This window comes from Scophthalmus maximus, chromosome 7, assembly GCF_022379125.1.
Source record: "Scophthalmus maximus strain ysfricsl-2021 chromosome 7, ASM2237912v1, whole genome shotgun sequence".
In the NCBI taxonomy this organism is placed as follows: domain Eukaryota; kingdom Metazoa; phylum Chordata; class Actinopteri; order Pleuronectiformes; family Scophthalmidae; genus Scophthalmus; species Scophthalmus maximus.
The window spans coordinates 2,700,023-2,713,419 of record NC_061521.1 but is presented as its reverse complement, the minus strand read 5'-3'; the positions used below and the strand labels follow the sequence as shown (position 1 = coordinate 2,713,419).

The 13,397-nt window shown below is 40.4% G+C and overlaps 1 protein-coding gene across 2 annotated transcripts in view; it reads right to left on the bottom strand.

Moving 5' to 3' along the window:
• Positions 1–6,345: 6,345 nt before the first annotated feature.
• Positions 6,346–13,397, bottom strand: part of si:dkey-106n21.1 (solute carrier family 23 member 2) — a 40,267-nt gene continuing 33,215 nt past the window's right edge. For both annotated transcript variants that reach the window (XM_035643178.2, XM_035643177.2), the window contains exons 11-12: positions 8,403–8,498; positions 6,346–8,322 (exon numbers count right to left, since the gene is read on the bottom strand). In XM_035643178.2, coding sequence (XP_035499071.1) covers positions 8,138–8,322; positions 8,403–8,498 — 281 coding nt within the window. In that variant the 3' untranslated portion in view covers positions 6,346–8,137. The remainder of the gene's footprint in view (positions 8,323–8,402; positions 8,499–13,397) is intronic.

Below are 13,397 nucleotides of genomic sequence, written 5' to 3'. Positions count from 1 at the left end.
GGTTCACGTGAATTAAAGTGAATGCAAACAATTCCTACATATGTTGATGAATTAAAAACCCTCTGTCTGTACAAAGTGGTTTTACGAAACCCTATGATGCTTTATTGGGGCAATGTAGTACTGCAGGAGGCTGTTTGTATCCTTAATGGAAGTCCTTTACCTGGGCAATATTGACAAAATTAGACGTACTCTCTCAAAAAAATGTCAATGCTTTTATTTTCTCTAGGCTTAACTCAAGCATGTCCCAATTACTTTTGATGTACTCTCTCTTGAACCACCCCCCTAATTATGTTGCTACAGGCCTAGACTTCTGCAGGATTTCCCAAGGTGCACCGAGCACTTCTCCCCTGTCCCATTTATGCTCGTAACTTACTCTGCCTCCTCTCTCTCAGGTATACTTTTGTGTTTTTTTGTCTCTCTCTCTCCGCACCTCTCGTTGCCTCCTGGAGGTATGTCCACCTCAGGAGCTGCCAAGACTGGATGTGTGACTGAAAACAACCTTGTTATTATGAAAATAATGATAAAGTTGGTTTAATATAACACCTGTCACCGAGCATAGTCAAAAAGTTGCTTCACAAAATGACAGTTGTTTAAAAAATATGCAGTAAAAAACTCATGCCCAAATTATTATTACTTTAGATTTGTATCCTTCGGTCCCCCCCTCCCCCCCAATTAAAAGGGATTACTCTGCCTCCTCTCTCTCAGGTATACTTTTGTGTTTTTTTGTCTCTCTCTGTCTTAGTAAATAATATGGTAAAAGTAGAAAGATAATTTGTGGTATGATTTGGCTTAAGTAGAAATGTTATGTGAAATCTCCTGCCAATCGGTTGATCAGATTTCATTCATTCAAAACAGAGCCAAGAACAGAGTCATATTTATGCGTTAAGCCACGTAGTATCGGCTTTAACAAAAAGACATGCTCCAAAAACTTTGAAAATATTTTGTGAGTTATTGGCAATAAACAATGTTCTTTATAATGGGTAGGTTGCTCGTCTTTCCCTACACATTGGCATCAGTTAAAGAGATTTGGATACCGCATGACTTACCTCCCAGGAGTGCGTTTTAACCACAGCAAAAAATGTTATCTGTCTATTTTACACTTACATACCTTTTATGTAAGTTAAAAGAAGTGGTCGTAGGCACAGACACTCATACAAGTACCCACCACTGTAGCTACAACCGCGGTCCTTGAGGTCAGGACCTTGGTCACTTTCACCACAGGCCATGCTTTAATAGGCTGAAAAACTCTACCCACGTCACGTAGTAGAGCTCACCTCTCTGGAAGGCTGCCAATGTGTTGGAAGATAGAGCACTGTGTGAGTCTTGCAGTCATGCATTAATTTCCCATCTTAAATGTGATAAACATGTTCTTGTTGGGTTGCAGAGTACATGTAGCATGACAACTTCCCAAGAGGTTCAGTTGGATTTAAGTAACATCAAGAATCAAATGAATCATGCCCAAAATGAGGGGGTCTAAACTGACTCACATCTGCAGAAGTGCATAGAGTGTAGGAGTATTGGCTAATATTACTTCACATATAACATTATAGATACAAACAGCAACAAATCACCTGCACAGGGTGACTAAAGTCTCTTTCTATAAAAATCGATGAAGAAAAATGGCTTTACTTCTCACTTGATTTATAATGCCAATAAGGAATAAAAAAATATAAGATATACCTTTATCCGTCCCACAATGGGGAAATTTGGGCATTACAGCAGCAAAGTGGACAGATGAATATAGAAAGAAATTTACAAAAAAGTGTTTGTATGTACAAAATATAACAAAATAATAACATTAAATAAAAAAGGTATATAAATATTATATACAGAGCAGTAGCAATAGTTGCACATGGAGACTAAATATAAATATTGCACAGTTGGTTATTGGACAGTCAAGCACCATATACATTGGGCCAGAGCTGTTCACAGAGAGAGTAGTGATAACTTCGTCACTCCAATGGACCATATTTTCTCCCCTGCGATGTTGGCGCATCATGGAGCCTCTCAATAGTTCCTAGAAGTGGGTAGCAGCGCATTAGAGTAGTAGCAGAATGAAGTCAATGGACCGTCTGTGTTGTACTTATGAAAGATAAGACGTTTAAATAATCAGATGATATTTACATACATATACATATAATCAGCACATCTGAATCAAATCAACATGCGCTTTAAAGCATTAAATTATTAATTGAATTTTACTTTAAAAAAACATATTTACTAACTACATACAGTAATTACATAGGCATGTCGGTCTTTTTTTATTGTAAATTGATACATTTATTGACTACTAATTTCCCAAAAATCGCAGTTCTGTCGCTCTGAATAATGGATTCTAATTGAGCGCCGAGGACGTCCGGGAACTATCTGAAGTCTACATGAATTGAATTCTGTTCTCTCAACTGTTCTGTATTGGGCGCATGGATACTTTGTCATTGACAGCTAATACCGTCCAATAAGTGCAGGATGCAGGTTCAGTAGACAAGCTCTCAGTCAGGCCACACCCCCAGTTCCTCCAAATATGGTTACTTCTGGTTTCAAAAATCAAAGATGGCGCTGGCCAATATGCTTAACCCAGGGCTGTAAAACAGCTGTTCACAAACCATCGGATGGAAAACCACTTGCACATTTCCTTAAGTTTGCCCCAAAAGACACCAACCTCTTCCACCGCTCAATCCAGAGTGCGGTGACGTGGCGCCATTAGGTCATCCCACCAGAGCGAGAATTTATGTGTGATGTTAAAATAAGTTAACGAGTTGATCCCTCTTCCATGACTATTCTAACTCACCTGCAGCCACCATCAGTTGAAAATGTGGTGAACCTCAGATGTGTGCTTGCATTAGAGAAAAAAACACGATCGACTTGATTCGTTTTCTGATTTGGCAGACAATCAGCTATGCTGTGTAACGGGTGAGATATCCATCATACAACCCCCCTTCTTTGGCTTTGGCATCTTTAAGTGGTTTGTCTCCTCCCTTGCTGTTCATTCCAGACAGGATTAAAATCCCTGACAAGGACAAGGTTAGGTTAAAATCACCCCTATCCAAGAAAAATAAACGTCAATGGGGCTTTTGTCAGATTTCCAAGAAAGATAAACTCATATGAAGTTGGTTGATCTATAACAGAATAGCATCATCTTTTATATTTTCCTATTTTATTCTAAATATCCAAATATCCATATTAAATTCTCTCTCCGATGAGTTTTCATTAATTTTATTTAAGCGGCATTGATAAGTGCAGTGCAGGTGAAGTGTGTTTAAACTAAAGCACCTGGATAAAGTTAGGCTAAGATTGTTGAGCTGTAAGAACGCTTTCATGCGAGGGATCTAAATGTTGCCAGCGACCGCAGACCAAGCTGAATTACATTCCTCCATAAATATTCAATTACGAATGTAATTTGTAGGAGTCAGGGCTGGTTTGCGGCGATAAACAATAAAATACTAATAATACGGTTTGTGTTCTGTTTTTTTTCTACAGCAGGATGAAATAATGATTTCTGTCCAAAACATTAGCAAACTACGGACATAGAGATATGCATGACTTGCACACGTTAAAAATTAAATAGAATCAGGATAGTTCTGATTTATTCAAAGCACAATAAGGCATTGTCCATGTTCCTGCACTGATGGTGTCAAATACAACTTGGTAAGGTTTAAATCTAACTAAAATGTAGAATACTGCATTGTATACTCTTTGTACTTTTTTAATACAAGAAAATTCTCCCGTCTAAAGATTGACCTTAGTGGGAGAGATGCCAGCCTGCTCTAAATGTATTTCAGTATATTATTTATTGCCCCAATAAAGTGCATCAGAGGTTGAAGACGCTGTGCTAAAAGACCGTTCCACTGTAAATCAGGTATATTTCCTTTACTCTTTCCAGAATCATCATGACACAATGAAGACTGCTAAATAACAGCTTTGAGCCTTCTGGGCCCCATGAACTAATTCAATATTGTGTACCTTTAGAGTAAAGCTGCATAAAGTAGCTTAAGCAAGAACAAACCTGCCCCATCTTTTGCTCCAATCCCTGTTCTGTTGGTCTTGGTTAAATTCTGCACAGAATTCATTTTACTCTCTTGGACTTTCTTCAGATAATGCACCCAAATATTAGTGGCACACATCCAGGATGAGTCACGTTTCCAGTGGCTGATAAAACCGCACAGCAGGTAATTCCCAGACAGACTTTCTCAAATACCTCACATTCCGGACATTGAGGCCGAAGGTGCCTCTTCACTTAATGAACCCTTGCATCTGTCGATCCAAGTCAATCCTGATTAGGATTCAGTAATCCTGTTAGATTTGTGCCAACCAAGTTGCAAGGCTAGACGACGATCTTAAATTTGTATCTGTGGAACTGGCCTGTTACTTGACCGAGTGACGGTCCCATGTGTCAACCTTGGCACTTGTTCCATGCAGCCACATGGCTTTGACTTATGTTACTCACTATGTGTGTGGCCCCAATTTTACCTGCTGATCGGTGTAGAGTAAAAGTGTGTGATTTGTATCTCCTTCTGTTATTCCCAAGATCAATATGAATTGCTATGGTGGTCTGACTCGCACTAGAAAAATATGTGATGGTGAGAAAATCATCATTCAAGTGTATAATCTAAAGGATAGCCTGATTGTGGAGGGGCCCTATGGGATGTGAGAATTAAACAATGAAAGATTTAGATGGGTCACAAAATGAAAGTATGGATTGATTTTATAAATGTATAATCATTTTTTTTTTTTAAACAGAGGAACAGCAGCTGTACCTCAGTTTTAAATTATTTTAAAATTTTTATGAGTTCATCTTCATAGAACAAAAGGTACATGGTCCTTAGAGGTAGACAGTGAATACCACCGGGGATTAAATGTCTGACCTTTGTTGCAAGATAACATGCCTCATCAAGAGATAAGCAGAGGCCTTTTGATCACCTAACATTTCTCCCTGAGGAAAGGCTAAGGGGCTAATCTGTATAGTCTGATATAATCTGCTATAGATTTTACGTAGAAGAAAGGGAGAGCTTTTAAAGATTTTCAATATCAGTGAAAAGTGAAGAGCAAGACAAAATATCAGGGAAACATTAACTTCAAAGCAGGTTTTTGGAATTTGGAAAACGGCAAAAACAAATGCAGACCAGGGAAATAATTCATGGTAGAGGCAGCGTGGATATGTCCACTGGACCCCCTCCCACCAAACCAGACACTATTTATAGCCTGGACAACCATATTTAAACCCTCTCCGTCTCCAAACCCCTCAAATGACATAGTATCATGTGTGTGAGTACAAATATCCATACTGAGATTATGCTGGAATGTTGATCAATCCAAATATCCTCAAGTTAGGGAAATGTAAGTCACAGAATTGTTGAATTGATTGTTTTTTACTCTCTATGAATACAGTCAGTCCACGTATCCCGATGCACTTATATTTATTACACAGGGACCTGTGAACGCCATTTTTAACTTGCTGCTTGCTAGTCATATTCATGACTGAATATGACTCATATTCATGACTGAATACGACTGTGACACGACTCATTGGATCATTATTGATGGCCATTATCCATAATCCATTATCGAGCAGTTGAGGGAGCATAAAGTCATGCATGCGTGACATAGACCTAGTTAGGCCCTGCACAGTTAGTAACGTCCATATCCTTGGTACGGCCTTTGTGACGTAAGTATGGGGTCGGGTTTCTCTTTCGACGACAGGAGGAATATTTCTGTCAACACAGTGTTCTAAGGCGACGGATGAAGTGTAATCCCCACCTTATAATGCTGACATAAATATTGCAATTTGTGACTCCCTCAGAGAGGCCGATGACAGATTTCACCGGGTGTGTCAGTGGTGAAGTGTGCTTGCTTATTAGGCGAGCAGGAGCATAGGAGGAAGGTGGAGGAGGAGGTATCAAACACACCCATCATGCCACAAAGTTATTTCAAGCTATAAAAAAAGAATTCCTTAACATCACATTAAGTGCTGTAATCCTAAAGAAGTTACAAACCCAGACAAATTAAAGCAGCTATAATAGATATCTTTTAAATAAACAACTCACTGCATGATAATGTCTAATGTTAAAGGCATCACAAAGTGATGAGTGAGGTTTAGCTTTATAGCAGGTTGTAGCTGATGGTTCAGCTTTCCATCCCACAACTTCACCACTTCTCTCATTGCTTAAGGGTCATTTTAAGGCTGCATCTTTTTTTGGTTCTCAAATGAACAAAAAAAATTCCAATGCCAACAACATAATACACATATTTAACATTGTTAAAATTTCAATAGAAAATGAGATCCAGATTACAAATACTTTAACCCCCCCCCCCCCCAAAAAAAAAATCTAATATCCTAAATTAAAACGATTGAGAGTGATGATAAAAGTCTTTATTAAATTCAGAATAGATTTAACAACAACAACCCTTTATTGTCACAGTTTAGGAGTGAATCTCATAATTGAAATTATAGTAAAAAAAGAGAAAAAGTAAAATCACACATTCTTGAATGTAAAAGAATCATATTTAAAAATTCCAAATGTACTTTCTATACAGTGAAAAAGACAAAAATGTAATGTATAAAGCAGTAATGTCAAAAGCTGAAAACAGCTCCATTTTAAAGTTGAAAAAGGATACCATCAATAATCAAAGTCTGTAAATCACTGTTGTTGATGAGGTAGAAATGATCATAAAAAACATTCCTAACACCTGAACAGTGGCTTGAGAGCAGGTTTCTATCTCTCTGTATCATATGTATATATATATATATATATATATATATGTATATATATATATATACAGGGTGCGATTTGCCGGGGGGGATCCAGGGGATATCCCCCCTTCTGGTCTACATAACCCCACCACTGCTGAATTATTTCCCCCCCAAAGTGATAACTGCTACTTCATCAATAGACCATATAAAATACCTAAAATACACATTTTTAAACTAAGTAAAGCGCTGTAACGTGAACAATGTCTATAGAACGATAAAATCCAAAATGGACGACCCACTGTCAGTGCTCGCGTTCGTGAGACACTAGATGATTTACCTGATTGGCCTTGATCACTGCACGGCTTTTCAGAATGTCAACAAGCACGAATATTTGGAAGGGGGATTTAATTCTTGCACGTTTCGTTCTGTTGTGCACGTGTAACGGTGGCTCAGCCAGTCTAGTTGCGTTGCGTGCAGTGCAGCGCGTGTAGACCTCACGCGCGGACACGTTAGGAGACATGCTAACGGCTAATGCCAGCGCTCGCAACTTGGTAGAGAGCCCGTCTCCCATGCGGAGGTCAGGGGTTCAAAGCCACCCTGTGACACATAATTGAGTCATCTCCCCTCAAATCACACCCTGTTTATATATTCATGTATCATTTTCATCTTCACTGTCTTTTACAAATCAAGGAAGCATCTTATTAATATCTTATCTCTGACTATCCTTCCTCACTGTATCATGCTGCTCTTTGCTTGTTCAGGCCCTACAGATATTTGACTATAGATAGAAATGTGGGGGGGCATTCATTTTGTTGCATTCTAACTGCATGGAGACACAGCAACTCAACTTTGCTCTAAAATTCATATAAGGTCAAAGATCATGTAATGTTTAGATTGTGTAGTATTTATTTAACAGAACCTAAATAGATGTGTATTATTTTTTATTCCCCTCAAACTCAAATGGAGTAAAAAGGTTCAGGTATAAGCGCTTTGGGTACATGAAAAGTGCTTTATAAATCCAATATATTATTATTATTATTATAAGTTCCGCCTGAATGCCAGGCTGCATAAAGATGTCCTCTATAAAGGCAAACAGCAACCAGCGGTTTTGTTTCAATGGTTTGAACAAAGATTTGGGATTTACACTTTGTTTGAACCTACATGTGTTTGAGAAGTGGGAGGAAACTGGAGCAGACAAGTGTCACAGTGGCTAAGTGCTTCACACTGTCACTGTCCACTGATGTTTTATATCTCCACAAATAAAGTAAACCAATCACACAACCTATGCACCTACAATGTTTAAGTAAGGTTATAAGCCTGTTTTTAATGCAATGTCCCAGTTTCACTTGATTTCCTGTTATGTTATTTCCTGTTTTGCAATCCGCAGGTAACTACCGTTTGGCTTAATAGGGCCAATAGGCCAGCTTCAGTGCCAAACCCCGCGCTTCATTACTTGGATGACCCCTGTTGGGTGGTCTTGAATGAAGGGAGGAAGGGCAAATACTGAAAACATTTATACCGTTTCAAGATACCGTTGCAGAAAGGAATATCATAGCAAGATTGGTCACACATGTTTTTGCATTCCTTTTGCACCTCGTCCTGCCAACTCTTGATGCCCCGCTCTTTGTCAGTTCCTGAAAAAGAGAGTCAGCCGCCAGTGATGATTTTGTTCTTTTTCGATCATTTAATGTGAATAACACACAAAAACACATACCTGGAATGGTGTTATCCAGGATGAACCCAAAGAATCCTCCGATGAACATATGTGTAGTGAAGAGAACGACGATCACTTGGTCCAGTTCTTTTATTCCTTCAAATAAAAAAGGACAATAAACCGAATTTAAATCATTCCTAACCCGACATGTATCTTGTCAAATAACAAAGTGACTACTATAAATCTCATAGAGAGATTCTTTTCACTCTTGCCTCCTCCACATGGACATGAAGGTCAGAGATCAGGTTTTATTTCAAATGAGGAAAACGTAAAGAAATACCGCTCCCTCAAAGCAAGACCGACTGCAACTGGGGCCTGACAGTAAATCCTGTAGGACAGGATGACAGCCATGCCACACACCGTCTTGCTCGAAACCTGTCCGTTGGATGGATCACTTCCTTGATGTCTTGATTTCTTGACTTTGCGAATCAAAATGTATTCAGTATTTCTTGGGAATTATGACATCTATATGATGAAGGGAATATACGTTTAGGACATATCAGTTCATTCAATTAACAGAAGAACATTGGAGTTGAAGGGGCGCATGAGTTCTGGTAAGCTCACTTTATTTTAACTCAAAAATTGTGAACATTTAAAAAAAAAATTGTGTTATGCCTGTCTCTCTCCCTCTACCCCCTCTGTCCATGTACCTGCATGAGTGTTATGTTTGAATGGAGACAGGTGCAGTGGAGTTCAGCAGAATGTGTCTCCACATGCGTCTTCAGTGACAACAAATGCGTTGTTGTTTTTAACAAAATAATAAAATATGCGAATAAAACTAATTAAAGTGGAAACTGAGGCATGAATCACTGAATCAGTTGGGAGGGAGAGATGTTCACGTCTCGCTCTGGGACAAACACTCTCACTTTCCCCAACAATGAGACTTCTTCTTTATACCTATTTATCAAATCGAGACACTGCTACCGGCACTGCACATTAACTTATGATGCCACTTCAAAAAGTAACAGCGGCAGTAAATAAAAAAGTAAAACGGTATTTTACACAAAACAATGCAATTAATCACAAGTGTGATCTGTCAAATTCTGTTTACTCTCCGCTCAAGCAGAGGGCATCAGTTGAGTAGGTGGTCCCTAATGTGGCCAAAAGTCACAAACCCGTTCTCACTGCTATTAGAATGTGGACACATGCGACTTAAACCACCTCTGAATGTGATTTTTGAGATTACATTACATTAATTTAGCAGAAGCTTTTGTCCAAAGCGACTTACAATAAGTGCATACAACCATGAAGATATTACTCAAACGTGCAAGAATTAATAAGTACATAAACATTAATCAAATAGGCAAAAACACTTCAAGTGCTATATGTAATTAAGTGCAATTTTTGTTGTTGGTTTTTTTGTGTTTAATATAATTAATTCAGGGAGTAAAGTGCAGTCTGAACAGGTGAATTTTCAGTCTGCGACGAAAGCATTAAAGGGATTCTGCAGTCCTGATGTCAATGGGTAGCTCGTTCCACCATTGAGGAACCAGGACAGAAAACAGACGGGATTTAGATGAGCGGTGGCTGCCTGCCCCTCACAATGAAGGAGTAGCAAGCCATTTGGCAGAACCAGAGCAGAGTGGAGGGGCTGGGGTGTAAAGTTTGACCATTTTCTGGATGTAGGAGGGGCTTGAACCATTCACAGCACGGTAGGCGAGTGCATGTGCCTTGAATCAAATTCGAGCCACCACTGGAAGCCAGTGCAGGGTACGGAGGAAAGGTGTAGTGGGAGAACTTGGGTGGGTTGAAGACCACCCGGGCCACTGCATTCTGGACACTCTGGATGCAGAGGTCGGATGACACATTGCCGGCAGACCAGCTAGGAGGGAACTGCAGTAGTCCAGGCGTGAGATGACAAGAGCCTGCACCAAAACCTGCGTCGCTTTCTCTGTGAAGAACCAGAGAAAGAACCACCGAGTTCTCAATGGTGATGGAGAGGTCGCTGGTGGGAGACGCCTCCCCTGGGAGGAAGAGCATTTCGGTCTTGTCCAGATTGAGCTTCAGGTGGTGCGTTGACATCCACTGGCTGGAAATGTCAGCCAGACAGATTCATGCTGCCACCTGCGTTTAAGATTGTGGAAAGGACCACATGAGTTGGGTGTCATCTGTATAGCTATTGTAAGAAAAGCCCTGTGAATGAATGACAGAGCCTAATGACCTGGTGTACAAAGACAAGAGGATAGGGCCCAGAACAGAGCCCTGAGGGACCCCAGTGGTGAGGTGTCGGGATTCGGACATCGATCCTCTCCAAGTAACCCTGTAGGTGCAGCCCTTGAGGTAGGATACAAACAGGGAGAGTGTCGAGCCTGAGACTCCCAGTTGTTGGAGGGTGGAGAGGAGGATCTGGTGGTTCACTGTGTCAAAAGCTGCTGAGAGGTTGAGAAGGATGACAAAAGAGGAGAGGGAGGCTGCTCGAGCTGAGTGGAGTTCCTCTGTGACAGCTAGGAGGAAAGTCTCTGTTGAGTGCCCTGCCTTGAATCCTGACTGGTGGGGGTCAAGGTGGTTGTTCTGGTGGACATATGCAGAAAGTTGAATTAAGACAGCACATTCAAGAGTTTTGGAAAGAAATGGAAGAAGAGAGACCGGTCTATAGTTTCTCACATCAGATCCGATTTCAATGCGTCCTCAATGCGTCCTGACAGTGTTTTTCACCTATACTTAGAGCTGTCCACTTGTGATCGGATCACTCAGGACGGGTGTTACTGGCAGTTGAAAACGGGGTCTTAGTGGCAGTCCATTGCCCCTTGACTAATCTGATTTCCGTCCCCTTGCTGTCCGGTCTACTCTGACCCCTGTCTCCTGCCCCTTGTCCTGTCAAAGTTGCACCTCTGCCCTGGACCCCTGCTCTGCTCCACCTCTGCAAAACTAGCCAAATAGTATCTACTCCAGCCTCCCCCACTATCTGTGTTTTTGCGCTTGGCTTTACCAGGTTAGCCTCGAGAAACATCCATGTATCTTTCCTGAAACGGTGTCATAAATTACTCTGGACAATCTGCAGACCATCGGCTTAGTGCCGCTGGAGCGCAGCGCGAGAATGCTCCCAGTTTGCAAAATCTTTAAAAATTAGTTTGAAGCGTTTAAAGATCCGGTCATCACTAAAGTGTATGTGATATTCAAGAGAACTAATAAAGACAAACGGGAATAATCAAAGTTGTCATATTGACATTTAAGATGTATAAGTTGATACACAGTGTCAACTCATACATTGAGTAACACACAATATAACCACCTAGCTATCAGGATTCGCCATATTTATGACTTTTGTCAGTGAAATAGATAAGAGCACATACCATTAATACATTTCATCTGTAGTTACAACTGACCTCCCCTAAAGGTCAAATGGCAGTGTCAGTGTTAAGCTGTTGTGATAAAGAGGAGCATTAAGTTTGTGGCTTCATAAGAGAGTCCACATATTTGGACTTGTGAAGGTTGCTCGGTAGCAGTGGAGCAGTCTCTGTAATCTTTAGTCTGCTGTGACAATCCTGTTTCCTGAGTCAGCGTTGGCCTTACATGTGGCATGTGTTGCCACCAGCACATGGGCGAAAACAGAGAGCATCATTGAACATTTGAATGCCTGCATGGCCTGTTTCATAATACCCCTTTGGTAATAAATTGCCTAATGAAGTTGTACCGAATTGAATAAAGAATTGCAAGCGGTGCTGACGTAGTTTGACTGAACACTTGTTTGTTGAAGGAACCCATCTCTTTCCGTTGTACACGAGCGCGTGCACCATCTCAACACACATAGACACACACAAAAACATTTTCCTGCACAAAGAGGTAGCAGTCGAAAGTTCAAGGCACCTGCTGAGTTGATTTTAAGTCTCACAATCTGTAAATCTAAAGACGTCTGGATGAGCAGCAGTTTGTTTACAAAGAACCCTGACAGGCTTCTTCTTGTGTGTAGCTATGAATGTTGAGGCTAAGGAGAGACTCGGGGCAAGAGTATTTTATCTCAGCCAGGCAGATTACAGCCAGTGACATGGGGGGCTAGCCAAGAGGATTGGGAGGTAAGCAGCCTAGACCTGAGACAACCAGACAAGCTCTCATGCCCAGTGTTGAACTCTGGATTAGCAGTTTCCTGGGAGACACTTGCATCACTTGAGTCATTGGATCAAGGTCTTATGTCTGCAGAGAGGAGCTGTTTAATCTTGAGCATTGCTCTTTTGATGGCACTTCATAGGATATGGCCACGAGGATTCTGTGGCCGATCAATGCGTCATCAAAAGTGCGGAGTCATCAGCTGATAGCCTGTGATTGATCTCTGAGTGTTTCTCAGATGTCTCATTGATCGCACTTGTATCTGTGAAAGCTCCCAGTGGTCTACTTTCATCTGTTGGATTACTGTTTCATAGCTGGATTAGTGCAGTTAACTTCTATCTCTTACGTGTATGCTTGTACGTGTGCATTATGTTTAAAGTGGATAATTTCCACTGCTGTGAAATCATATTTTATTTATTTTGGACAATTTTTCATCCCCAGATTTTTTTCCTCCATAATTTGGTTTTAATAGTTTCCCACTGGCTTCTTCCTTCCTACCTGACCAGTTAGTAGTGACACAAGTGAAGTTGCCAGCGCTTTACCAAAACCATTTGAGTTCACTGGAGCGCACAGTCAACCTGGATTAAACCAAGTATAAACCAGGAAGGTTTTTGCACCTTTAATTCTTCCTGGGCTTCAACCTTTTTTTCAAAAGCTGCCACAATACAATCAAATTCCCAAATAATTATTTGAACTTTTTGCAACTTTTGCAACAAGAACAGAATGATTAAAGAATTCATGAAAGTCAGTTCTCATCCATATTAAGAAAAATCCTAAATAAAAAGAAAAATAAACCTTTAACATTAAATATAAATTATAACCCAAGAATGAGAGGGAGTTGCTCTTATGATAGCAAAATGTGACACTTAATGTTGTTTGTGCATTTTTGATTGTGTCTATGTTTTGTTTTTCTGTTTTTCCAAATGACAATCACCAACAGCCTGCTAGTCT